The 13,030-nt window shown below is 33.8% G+C and overlaps 1 protein-coding gene across 1 annotated transcript in view; it reads left to right on the top strand.

Annotated features, from left to right (window-relative positions):
• The window catches only part of LOC148944576 (alpha-amylase 4N-like), a 63,743-nt gene extending 51,711 nt beyond the window's left edge, over positions 1-12,032 (top strand). Inside the window, exons 10-12 of the mRNA XM_089100661.1 lie at positions 2,555-2,670; positions 9,594-9,740; positions 11,917-12,032. Of these exons, the coding sequence (XP_088956787.1) occupies positions 2,555-2,670; positions 9,594-9,740; positions 11,917-11,931 (278 nt within the window). The 3' untranslated portion in view covers positions 11,932-12,032. The remainder of the gene's footprint in view (positions 1-2,554; positions 2,671-9,593; positions 9,741-11,916) is intronic.
• The last annotated feature ends 998 nt before the right edge of the window (positions 12,033-13,030 follow it).

Here is a 13,030-nt window from a genome sequence, read left to right on the forward strand (position 1 = left end):
GGCTGATTAAGATACATGTAAACCCAAGGGTGTCCATGGGAAGAGGTCAAGATGGCTTCAGCCCCAAAAGAAGGCCACAAAATGCGTAGATGTTCGATTCATATGAATAGCAGTCCATTCCCCGTTCACCAGGCATTTTATTAATATTCATAAAATTAATATCGATATTATAGAAATAATCGTCACAAAAAAAACTACTGTTGATTGCAATCCAACATCTTAATTCTTGAACAGAAAAACTGATAATAAAAAAAACTTTGTGAATGTCCCTACAATTAACTAATAATAAAACTATGCTAATTAAAATCAAACAGAAATAAATTTTTTTGACTGTTTTCCAAAAAAAAATTTCAACGAAAAGTAAAGAGACATATTAGATCAAACACAAACACAAAGATAACATGTACTGTTATGGATGAATAGATGAATACTAAAACTAACAAATACTAATAGGAATAATCAAGTCGAACTAAAAACGAACAGAAATTACCACAAATAAGAATAGAATTACCGCCAATTAAACCATCTGATGGCCAGAGTGTCATTTGCACTTCACTAAAAAATAGGTACTTGTGCATTATATCTAACCCACTGCTATACACGAAAGAAGTCAAGTTTGGTTAATGCTAATGAAATAAAATAAAATAGGATGAAAATATAATAGTTTAGCAACAAATTTGGGCTATGTATTTGCACCTAGGGGGTGGGGGGTAAAGCATAGCATATATTAAATACGTAACCGAACCTAATCTAGGTACCTTCCCCCCTAAACCCAAAAAAAAACAGTTTGAATATAGTAAACGCAATGAGAAATCATGCATTGTGATCAATTTATATAGCAAATACCCGTTTGTCTGGTTTCCTATCTGGTTTCCTTGTATAGTCTATAGCGGTGGGTTAGATATAATGCACAAGTACCAAAAAATACATTTAAACTGTTTCTCTTTTATAATTATAATATTGGAAAGTAAAAAAAAATGCTGAGGCTCTAGAAACTAATATCGTTACATTTTTACAATAAATCTACTTTTGCGAGTTCTTTCCTGTAGCTTAATCTTGAGTATTATCGTGATTCATGTTTTTTTTTTCTTTTTGTTTTTGTTGTCTATGTATTGGCAAACATTAACCACGTTGTTAAAAATACATATTGTTTTGGACGCAAATGACACACATGCTATTTAGAGGATAGTAGGGTGTGTGCGTCTGTGTGTGTGTGTGTGTGTGGGTGGGGGGTGTAGTCACACTCGTATTTGCATTATCTCTTATCCACAGACCTTGATTAGCCTGGTGATATTATTTTGTTGTTATGTTTGTTGTTGATCGTATGGCGAAGAAAAACCACACTGATTGAAATATAAATCGTTTTTAGCAAAGTGGAAATCATGCTCTGGTCTTTGAAAGGGTTAGAAGGGTGGTAGTTCTACTCTTATTCGTCCTAATTTCTGTAATTTTTGGGTTTTTTATTCATCCATAGCAGTATCTGTTATCCTTTTATTTAGTGTGATTATTCATTTTAAATTATATTTGTTTTGGATTTTGTTTATTCATTCTTCGTAATTTCTTTTAAGCTTTAATTATTATATGGCTCTGTTTATGTTCATTTTAGTTTTTAATATGGCTCTACTTATTTTTGAAAAATTTTATTCTCTGGAAGACGTTTTTCAAAATTAATTAGATACAAAAGCTATGTTTTCCCTGGCTCTTTATGTCAAGCCAAGGGTGAGCTAAAATAGACAGGCAAAGATTATACATCAGTTTATCAAAACTGGTCAATTATTGATAAAGTGATTAAATATTATTGATAAACTATTTATGAACATATTAATGTAAGGACGACACCACAATAGGGAGAATATAATACAGTATCGACAAAGGCTATACTCTCCATTAAAAAAAAGTGAAACATATTTAAAACCACACAAGATTCAAACTTCGCCGTCGCGCACGCGCGATACCGATGTACACAACACGAGGAGCCTATGGAAAAACCTTTTTTTTTGTCCGATCACTAGCCACTGAACTAAGGTTGTGACGTATATTGCCAGGGATGATACGCGCGGTATCAAATGTGTATCATGTTTGAAAAAAGAAGACGCTACAGTTCTACAGTGGGACGACACCAGACCTCTGCTCATGGCCACTTCTAGAAACGTCTCTCCGGAAAACTGTCATGGGAGCTCCGAAGTATGTTCTCTTTTGCGCGCCTTTCTGAAACTTTTTGTCTTATGCAGAGATATTTTCTGTAAAACTCAGATACTTAAGTGGATTCTACTTTGTATTCCCCCCCCCCCTCACTACTATGCTGAGATTTCAGAAACAGTGATATTATAATACTTTAAAATCTATTTTTAATTAATTGCGTAAAAGATAAAAAAACTGTGGTATTTAAAAACTATATATAATTTCTGAGAAGAAGACGACCTAAGAATGTTGTGTGATTTAAGGGCTATAGCATCACTTACCGGTCATTTCAATTATATTTAAGCTTAAACAAACTAGTGCTGTCTACAAGTTCTGAACGGGTTTTGCAATATTACTTGTGCTATTTTTTTAGGTACTACAATGAATGATTGGTGGGATGATGGTGGCAACCAAATTGCATTTTGCCGTGGGGGAAAAGGATTTGTCGCTATAAATAATGCTAGTTACGATATGAAACAAACTCTTCAGGTATGACACTTGAAGTATTTATGTTCCACAATTATTTCTACCTTTACTTACTAAAAAAGGCTAAAAAAATTTCTCAACCAATTGAATTATGGACTTGAAGAATACAAGTGAAAAAGTGTTAGAATTTTTTATTAGAAAACTATAGAAACATAAATTTCTTCAAACCCTTAAATTGAGTTACTGAATAAAAACTTGTGACCTGATAGGCCACTAGACAACCAAAACCACTAGACAATAATGCTGGTTACGATATGGAACAAACTCTTCAGGTATGACATTTGAAATGTTTATGTTCTGCTATTATTTTGATCTTTACCTGTTAAAAAAATATTAAGATTTGTTATTAGATAGCTATGGACACATAGATTGTTTCAAATCCTTGAAAAGAGCTACCGAGTAAAAACTTGTGACCTGATGTGCCACCAGGAAACCCTTTACCTAGGTTTTCGCTCTAGAGTTATGTCTGTTCAACTTCCTTTTAAAGGAATCAGCTGGATTACATGCATCGAGAGGACATTTCAAACGGAAATGCAGTGTCTTAAAAATCTGTTTTTCAAGTGCCCGGTGTGGGTTGTCTCCTCTTGAAGGCTATCCGACCGCACCGTGTTTGCCGTATTAGCCTGGCGACTAACGGTGCAAGTATAGATAGCTCACCAGAAGGAGGGCAGCGGATGTATTTATAGAAAACAGCTATCGATACCGCATCAAACCTCTCACTTAGAAATCATAAAGATAACCGGTCTGTGCCACAACTTCCCCTTGAAGCCATATTTTGGATCCTCTAGAGTGGTGTCATTAGGGTTTTATGAGCGCTTGCCAAAAGTACCGCTGCAAGGAGCCCCTGCTTTGCTATAGGCACGACTTTAAAGTGAGATAATTGACCTGATTGGTAAAAGTTTCTCAGAATAAATAGTCACCCCCAGCTTTATCGTGCAGGAGGAATGAACCCGATCAAGATGCATGCCCTATGAGGTGTCTGAGTAGAAATGGATTATAAAAGACGAATGTTAACTTTCTTGATTGTTTCACCTTTTAAGATAGGTCGGGATGTTGAATTGAGGCCTTTGGAAGGAGGAATAGGAGGAACGGAGGAACCTTTGAACGAGCTCCTTCGTGCTGAGTGCATTTAAGTTCGCTATACAGACATCAGACCACTTCTCTATCTCTAAGAAATCCAATTGCAGGGATTCTATTCTTATGATCATCTTGTTCAAGCTAGAAGCCTCCTAACGTCTCTAGTAAACCCCACGCATAAACTCCTTGCGAGTCGCGGCCCCTCTGCTAAGCAAATCCTGTCACAGGAGATTTTAGACATCCTTATGTCTGAGGAAGCTATCCCTCGCTCGCCAAATGTGAAATTTGTCATGACTGTAAGTGGTGTGATACCTGCGATAGATACGGATCAATCTGTTCACTATAGGTGTGCCATTCAAAGCTAGGACTGGCATCTTGTTCGAATAATTGATAAACTTGATTACGTTACAAGTAAGGTAGTAGAGACTCCTGCTTTGATGAAAGAGTGTTGTGACGGAGTACAGAGCGAGGTTTTGAGCTGTATAAATAAAGAAAAACTCAATAATAAATCCTGGCCACTTCTGAATAACGAGTCAGAAGCAGTGGGTCTTGTAGTAGATTCACCACCACAAGATTGTGATGATCCCTTAAACCGTGAATCTTTTCTGAAATCGTTGGATGGTGCTGATGGTATAGTGCGGATTTCACTGTCTAAGGAATCAGGATTCCAGCAACCGAAATGGGTCATTCATACGAAAAGAAAAAACGCCGAAAACTTGAAAGCCTGTTTGAATGAAAAGGTCGGTAAAACTGAGGTTCGCAAATCGAGAACTGTCAGTTTATTATCACGAGTGGACTTCCCGATCAACCCAGAGAGTGCGTGTGCTTCTAACCATGGTATCGAAGAGATACAGCGCATCGGTGTTTTGAAATCATATCGTGTATACTACCGTTCGGTGACGGCCAAGTCTCATTATTTGCGTTATGGGATTCACATTGGCTACAAACATTTCCGGCTTACTGATTATAGGTTTTTACCGCGAATGTGCTACAAATGCGGGTCGCTAGAGCATATATTGTCGGCCTGCTCTAGCGTGGAACGTTGTCTCAAGTGCCTTGGTAGTGGACACTCTCATTCTAGGAACAACCCTTGCCAGAATGAACCTTGTTGCTTCCATTGTGGATCTCATGAGCATACTGGATTTAGCTTTCGCTGCAAACAGTTAACCGAAAAAGTTGTAAAGAATAAAAAATGATTAGTGCAAAGACTATATCTCTGAATCTGAATGGTTTTGGGGATAAACAACATGTATTGCAGTCTATGCTGCGCGATCTGGATATTTTGTGTCTACAAGAGCATCATCTTCTGGACCACTCTACTAGTCTTCTTTCGAGCCTGTCGCAGCAGTTTAAGTGTTTTTTATCTCCAGCTACACCTACAGGTGGACGCCCGTCAGGAGCCGTTTGCATTTTTATTTGCGAGAATAATTCAGTTTGAGTGTTTTCCGTCAATCGTTATTTTTTTGCTGTCTGAATCCCCGGTAGTATTGTTTTCTACTGCTATTTAACGACAAATTATCATAATAATGATTCGGATTTTGATTTCAATTTTGCTTTTTTAGAATTATCGCGATGTGTGGCGGAAGTTCCATCAGATTTCCAGTGGCTTATTTGCGGGGATTTTAACTGCAACATTGCTATCTCTGATGTCCGCTCCTCCATTCTTTTATCTTTGTTTTCGGTTTTTACTATAGTTTCAAAAGATGCGGATTTTACATATGTCCATAATTCTGTTTCTTGCTCTAATCTAGACCATGTGCTGGTCTCAAATGCAGCGTTATTACCACAGCCTGTTCATGTTGGGCTGGATATGCCTACTAATGACCTTTTTTACCTTTCTTTTCATTTAAATATTCAAATTCCATCTTTTAAAATTATCCATCGTTCTAGTCAAATTGTAAATAAAATGATCTGGGATCGGGAAAAAGTGTGCAAATATCATGAAGAATCAGATGCTATTTTAGCTAAAATAATTGTAAATTATTCTAAGGATGTTGATCAAATTGATATAGATCTATTTTACCTTGAAATTGTTCATAGTTTAAAAGTCGGGGCTAATAAAGCATTTAGAACTGATTCTTTCCGTCGTGGATCTCGTGTTTTAGGTTGGAACCTTAACCCGATTTTAAAGCAAAGCCAAAAGAATACATCTCAAGCTTGTTACTTTTGGAATTGCGCGGGAAAACCGCGATCTGGACCATTTTATGATGGTATGAAATTAACTAAACGCGTTTTTCGGGCTGAGTTGCATTTGCATAATGAAATTATAAAAGATGAAATTGATTCAAGGATTACTGGTGATAAGAATGAGCTTTGGAGTTTGGTTAATTCTAGACGTCGTAATAAAAATTGTTCACCAGATTCTAATAGTTCTCTGAAACTAGATGATTGGCTAACTCATTATAATCAAGTTTTTTCACCCAGTGATGCGGCAGTTGAATCACGGCTTGACTCTGTATTATTGGAAGAAATTTCAAAGCCCCGCCCAAATAGTAAAATATCTGTTTCTGTTGAAGATGTAACGGCAGCAATTAAAGCTCTAAAAAGTAAGCATTCTTTTGGTCATGATGGTATACATTCAAACCATATAAAATGGGCATCCCCCAAAGCAGTCTTTCTCCTCGCTACTCTTTTTACTACTATTCTTTCTTCTGGAGTTCTTCCAACTAGCTTTTCTCGTGCCACCACTTCACCCCTTTCAAAAAAAGGAGGGAATACGAATCGATGTTCTGATTACAGGCCAATTACTGTTTCGTGCCAGATTAGCAAAGTTTTTGAGTTAGTTTTATTAAAGTATTTGGAGTCTTGTAACCAAGGCCTGAATCAAACTGGGTTCCGTAAGGATCTAAGCATGGATGTTGCTCATACCCTCCTTTCAAGAATAATATCCTTTTGTAAGCAAGGGGATAGAGTTTATACACTTGCGTTAGATTTTGCGGTGGCGTATGATTCAATTATCCATTCTTGGGCTATGACTGCGCTTCTGAAGAATAATGTCCAACTACCAGTAGTTTTGGTTTTAAAAAAGTGGTATGGCTCCTCTTGTATTTGTATTAAGTGGAAGAATCAGTTTAGTGATTATAATGTTAAGTTATGTAGGGGGCTGAGACAAGGAAGCATTATTTCTCCTTTGATTTTCAATATTACTGTTTCGGGGCTGTTTGATCAAATTAAGTTGACTTTTATTTATGGTAAAGGTTATGTTCTGTCGTGGATTGCTTACGCAGATGATTTACTCCTTTTGAGTCGATCGCTTCAGTCACTTCAACAAAATGTAGATTTTTTAGCAAAGGTTTTTAGTGAGCATGGACTTCGTTTTCACCCTGAAAAGTGTCAGTTTTTAATTCTTGGTCCTAAGGCTAATGATCTCGTTAATTCAAAAATTTCTGTCCGTATTTATGATAGTATTTTAAAACCTTTGGAATCTTTTTTATATCTTGGTGTGCCTTATGGACCAACTTTAGCTCTATGCCGTGCTTCTATTTCTAAAGCAGTTAAAAGTAGAATAGCGTCTAGTTTCGGGGTAGTAATTTGTCTTCGCGATCTTCTTTCTCTGAAATCCCTGGCTCAGGTATATAATACAGTCGCTTTGCCTCATTTTTTAGTTTTTTCATAGATTCTCCTGTTTTTTATAAAGATTAATATTGAGAATGAAAAAACCCAATTTTTTAATTTTTCTAATATCCTTTTCTGCTTTTCTAACACTAAATCCAGCACTTTTTTAAAGAATACATATAAAATAAAAAAACCTGTGGTTGTTTTGGAGAAAAATCACGAGAATTTTTTATCCGAATTAAATTTTTTTTCTCATAATTTATATAGAGCTGCGCACGATGCTTAATTTATTTTATTTGATTTAATTTTTGAATGAAGTGTTAATTTGTGAAGTGTTAATTTATTATCTATTGAATGAAGTGTTAATTTGTGTGTTAATTTTGATTGAAGGCCTTTGCGTATTTGTTGTTATATAGTTTAAGATAATTTTATGGCCTGTTGATTAGCGGTTATTATTTTTATTTATTTCTTTTTTTTACTCTTCGTATTCGGAGGAAATAAAAAGTTTGAATTGAATTGAATTGAATAGGAAAATTTGTAATGTATCGTTGTGATTATGGGCAGCTGCATAGGTTGTCGTATCGTCAGCAGAACGTTTTAGAGAGTTAATGAGATTGTCATCTATGTCTTTGACATCCACAAGGAAAACAATGGGCTCGGTGGTACTACCTAGAGAAATCACAACCTCTAATAGACACTCACTGAAAGCCAACTCTTCAAAAACTACTTTGAACTTGCGATTTTTCAGAAAACTCCGAACAACCTCAAGCAGACTATCAAGCTTCGAGTCTTTTCAACCTGCCCTAATGAAGGTTACCGAAATATTTTGCAATATCAAAAGAAATTTTCACCTAGATTATCCCCTATTTTTAATTAAAAATTGTACTAATCGTTAATTTTACAAGTTATAACCCGTTTTTAATCAATCATCACATGGGGAATTAATGCTAATTAATTAATTAAATTAATTAATGCTAAGATTTGCCTCTCTTTATATTACTTGATGAGATACCCCTAGGCTCGGAAATTACTTACTCTATGTATAGCTAGATAATACAGCAGACGAGAATTCTCTGAAGACAGCATCGGTTTATAAGGTATGGAACAGTCAGTGGCATATTAGTAAATTACTGTGGTAACCCTTAAAAGAGCTTATAACCAATAAACGAAGATTATATCGAATAAGATGGCAAGATCGAGTCAAATTTCTTATATATAAAAAAAATCACTATTTTCCATCTAGCGTCGTGTTTGGTTTAAAATAGTAATAATAAGAAACTATGTATTCTCGTAAAAAAAAAAAAAATAGAAAAAGTAAATTGAAAACATTGCTAACTAAGGATGTTTTACTAACCTTTATTACCTGTCGAATTAGAAATAACATTTTACGAATATTTACAATTAAATTTTGCAGCGCTAATACGTATTTCATGTCTCTGTTGCCACAAGCCATCCCAAAAAACTTGGAAAAATAATTCTAGAGAAACATATTTAGTTTTTGAGTTCTCAGTGTTTTCCCAAAACGTGCTGCATCAATTTGTAATTTTGTTTTTACAGCTTTTAAAGTAAAGTTGTTGTAATTAGCAAAGTACATTTATACAGCTCTCATTTATATAAGCACTTATTTTTATATAACATTGGCAAAAGCTTTCTGAAAGCTATCACTTGATTGCTAGTCGTTTTTTATTAGTAATGAGACGTTGCCGCTTTGGTATCTTATTGCCTGTCGTCTTTGCTATAACTTTTGGTACCTATCACACTTTTTAGAATTGAATTTTTCCGCCGTTTGTCAAAGACTAAAACCTGGGTCACATTATCCACACATTTTCGGATAAATAAAAATTACCCACGACTACAGCACTAATTATATAGGCTATTCCTAATTTCTACAGATGAGCATTGTCAACAAGTGTGACTCATGGTGCAGCTCGTGCATAAGGCAACATTATTAAAGGCTGATTGAAGGAACTTTTTATACGACTTAAAAGGATATCACACGGTACCCAATATTTTTATTCAGTTTGGGTTCCAACCGGGTGCATAACGTTTGCGCTAAAGCTCTTGTTGACTTCCTCTATTACTGTAATCATGATTCCATAAACTGAATGAGTTGGAAAATCTTACTTCTTACGTATCCACCATTTGGTAGCGTAAATTGTTATTTGAGCTACGTAAAGATTCAAAAGCAAAAATTTGCCCGGTTTTAGTGCTAAAAGTTTTGCATATTTCTTCACCCTCTGACAGTTGCCGTTATTTAATTTTCCCATTTTACTCCGTTTGAAATATTTTTTTAGACCTGTCTTCCTGCCGGAACCTATTGCGACATTATAAGTGGCAACCCTGACAGCTGTGTTAAACAGATAACAGTAGGTGGTGACGGAAGAGCATATATTGAAATTTTAGCTTATGAAGATGACGGTATTCTCGCTATCCACGAAGGGGTAAGCTGTATTATTACTATGGTTGGGTTGTATTTTCCTATCTCAGTCTATTTGCAGTCTTGCCACTTTTTATATCTGTTGAAAATGTAATTTTTTTAACAGTAATATTTTCTTGCAATATTAACTAATAATATTTAACTAGTAATCTGTAACATGTAGGTTACTAGTACTAGTAATATGTAACTAGTAGTATATAACATGTATGATATAATTAGTAATATTTTCTTGCACGTCCATGAACACTCTAGCCCATGTGTCAGACAGAACTAATTTCTTTGATTAACCTGAATGAAAACAAATTCCGAAGTTCATTCATGCTCATTAAAAAAAAAAAAAAAAAAAAAAAAAAAAAAAAAAAAAAAAAAAAACTGTTCGTTATGTCTTCTGTCACTACTGACAAGGCAGGGCTATATTGAGCATTTTCCTCAAAAAGTATATTAAGTACATGTATTTTATTTTTAGTGAATATCAAAGGCCGTTGAATACTGTACATGTAATTGTTAATACTTGCTTATTGTTTATATAATTTGGAATTTGGATACAAAAGTGATTATTTACTTGCATATTCCATTTGTACCTTTAAAGTATTTTGTAGCCTTGCTGTGCTGATTTTATTGATTAGCTAAACTGATTTCAAACCTTAATTTTTTGCGTAAATTTTGGGATATGGTTCAATTTCGAGTGGCAGCAGTACGGCCAGGTCAAATAAATCAAATTTTTTTGTTATCAGCATAAAAAGGATGTTTATTCTTGTTCAGCGTCAATCACAAGGTTGATTTTAAAGAAATCCAAATTTTTCTCCCCAGGTTTCTCTCCCCATGCCTTTGGTCCAAAATGATAAAATGAGAAGTTTTTTTTTATATGTTTTCATTTTCAATATGTTTGTTTAATTTTTTTTTAAGACACCCAAAGTCTATGTTTTGATGCCATATGTTGTATTTATGGATATTGTTTGTTCACTCCCATTCCTTTTTGTCCAAAAAAGATGACCGTAATGTTTTTTAGTTTTGTTTTTAGTAAGGCGTATATCCTCTGTGAAATATGCAATTTTTCCACAAGCATACAGCTGTAACTTTTACCTAGAGGAAAAGATACTTTCGTCATTGGGTTTATTATTCTCAGATCTATCTATTCATTGAGCCAGAACTATAATCCTGCTTTGAATTTTTCTTAGTGGTTTAAACTTGCATAAAAAATGGGAAAATTTACTTACTTTTGCATGCTTTCAAGTTTTTTTCAATCTAAAAAGCAAATTTTCTCAAAGCAAATTCCAAAATGTAATTCAAAAGATGGATAAAACTGAGTCTCAGCTATCTAACTATATCAAAATTGTTTCGTTTTTTTACGTTGAAAATACCTTAGGATAGGAGAAAAGTACCATACAAAGTTTGACACAATCTCAAAACATCCAAACCCAATGTATTTGATGCAAACTGCTGTAGTTATATTTATGTATATTTGAAAAAAAAGAAAATAATATTATATATATAATATATATATGTATATATATGTATATATATATATATATGTGTATATATATATATATATATATATATATATATATATATATATATATATATATATATATATATATATATATATATATATATATATATATATATGTAATAGTACCCTACAAAAATTATATCAGGTATATATGTATTTTATTTAATATCTTTGCTGTGTTGTTTGGTTCTATAAGAGCCCCTTTCAATTCTCAACGATCTGTTTGTTTTTAGTTTGCCAAGTCTTTTGGTAATTTTTTTTATTTTACGAGAAAAAAGAAGAGTCTCAATAGAAAAAAAGAAATTTTTTAACAGAAAATATATTTTAGTTTGAAAAGTAAAAAATACAACATTGTTAAAACATAAAATAACACTATTTTGAATTAGAAGGTATTATAAATTGTTTTTCAATTTTAAACTAAAATGCTTAAGAAATCAAAAATTGTGTTAATTCCATAACAATATTGTATTAGTTGTAAAATTAAATATAAAAGAAAAATACTGTCCTCGAATGTTTGATAAATTTAGAACGTCATATGCAAAATAGGTTAAATGAAAAAGATTGGAGCTTGTTTTGTAGTTTAATCATTGGCAGTAACTTCCGGTTTTTTGTTGTTTTTTTTTTTTTACTTTGAAATTTAGCACCTCTAATTTTGGTGTTTTTCTTTCAGTCTCGACTATTCTGAATGTCCCGATTAATGGAACGCTGCAAATTTAAATAACGAAGATCAGTTTAATAATGTTTTTTTTTGTTTTGTTTTTTTAATATATTATTTGGTCAACTGTTTATACTTTTTTTTGGCTGTGTTAGTTCGACTTTATATTGTTTGTTCTATGGATCAAAACTAAGCTGAGCATTTGCTATAATACTACTACTATTTACAATTCATTGCAGAATCAAGCCTCTTGAGTCAACATAGCTGCGTGCACCCCTCCTCTGCTCCAAAGCTATCTAAGCTTCAATCTTTACTCAGTCTCATAGAGCCCCAACAGTCTTTAAATCCCTTTTTATGACACCTTCTCATACTCTTCGGGAATGAATTGCTTTTTGTGTGGTCCTTGATGAATGACCACAATTATAACGTCTAGTCATTATTGATAATTTCCCCTAAATACTAATATAATGCTCTAAATATATTTTTCGGGCATTTTTCATATCGCACAGGCTTTATAGCTAAACCGGAAAACTTTGTTTGGCCATCTTATAATTTTTTTTATGATTTAAATGTGGATTTTCTTAGGATTTTTGTTATAATCATTGATCCTTTCCCCCTATTTTTATGTGACAATTAGTGAGTTTTGATACCTGTAAGATATAGTGGCCGATACTGAAGGTCTACAAAAAGAGTTGTATGTCAAAGGACGGTCTTTCATGTTTACAGGGCTTATGTCCTCTGGTCCCTAAATATGGTGTGGCTATTTTGTGCAGTTCCCGGATATTTTCATTGAACTCCCGAATGACCTACGTAGAGATAAATGATTTCCATCATTCATTTTTGCATACAAAATACCAGGAATCAAAAATACTAAAAGACACAGAACTAGTATTGTAAATATTGAAAGCAAATGGGAAAACAGAATATGCTATTCTAACTGAAAATCAATTCATCCGAAACAGATGGGGAAGCTCCGTGAACCCGTATTTTTTAAAATCGACTGCACCACGAGCAACCTGGTGTTATACTGCTCGAAGGTCATTCCACACATGTTGATACAGCCAGCTGAAATTTCAGAGATGATTTTTATTATAAGTGAAAAAATTATATTAACAGGCATAGGTGCAGA

This window comes from Artemia sp. Qi Xiang Cuo, chromosome 14 (genome assembly GCF_049724085.1).
Source record: "Artemia sp. Qi Xiang Cuo chromosome 14, ASM4972408v1, whole genome shotgun sequence".
In the NCBI taxonomy this organism is placed as follows: domain Eukaryota; kingdom Metazoa; phylum Arthropoda; class Branchiopoda; order Anostraca; family Artemiidae; genus Artemia; species Artemia sp. Qi Xiang Cuo.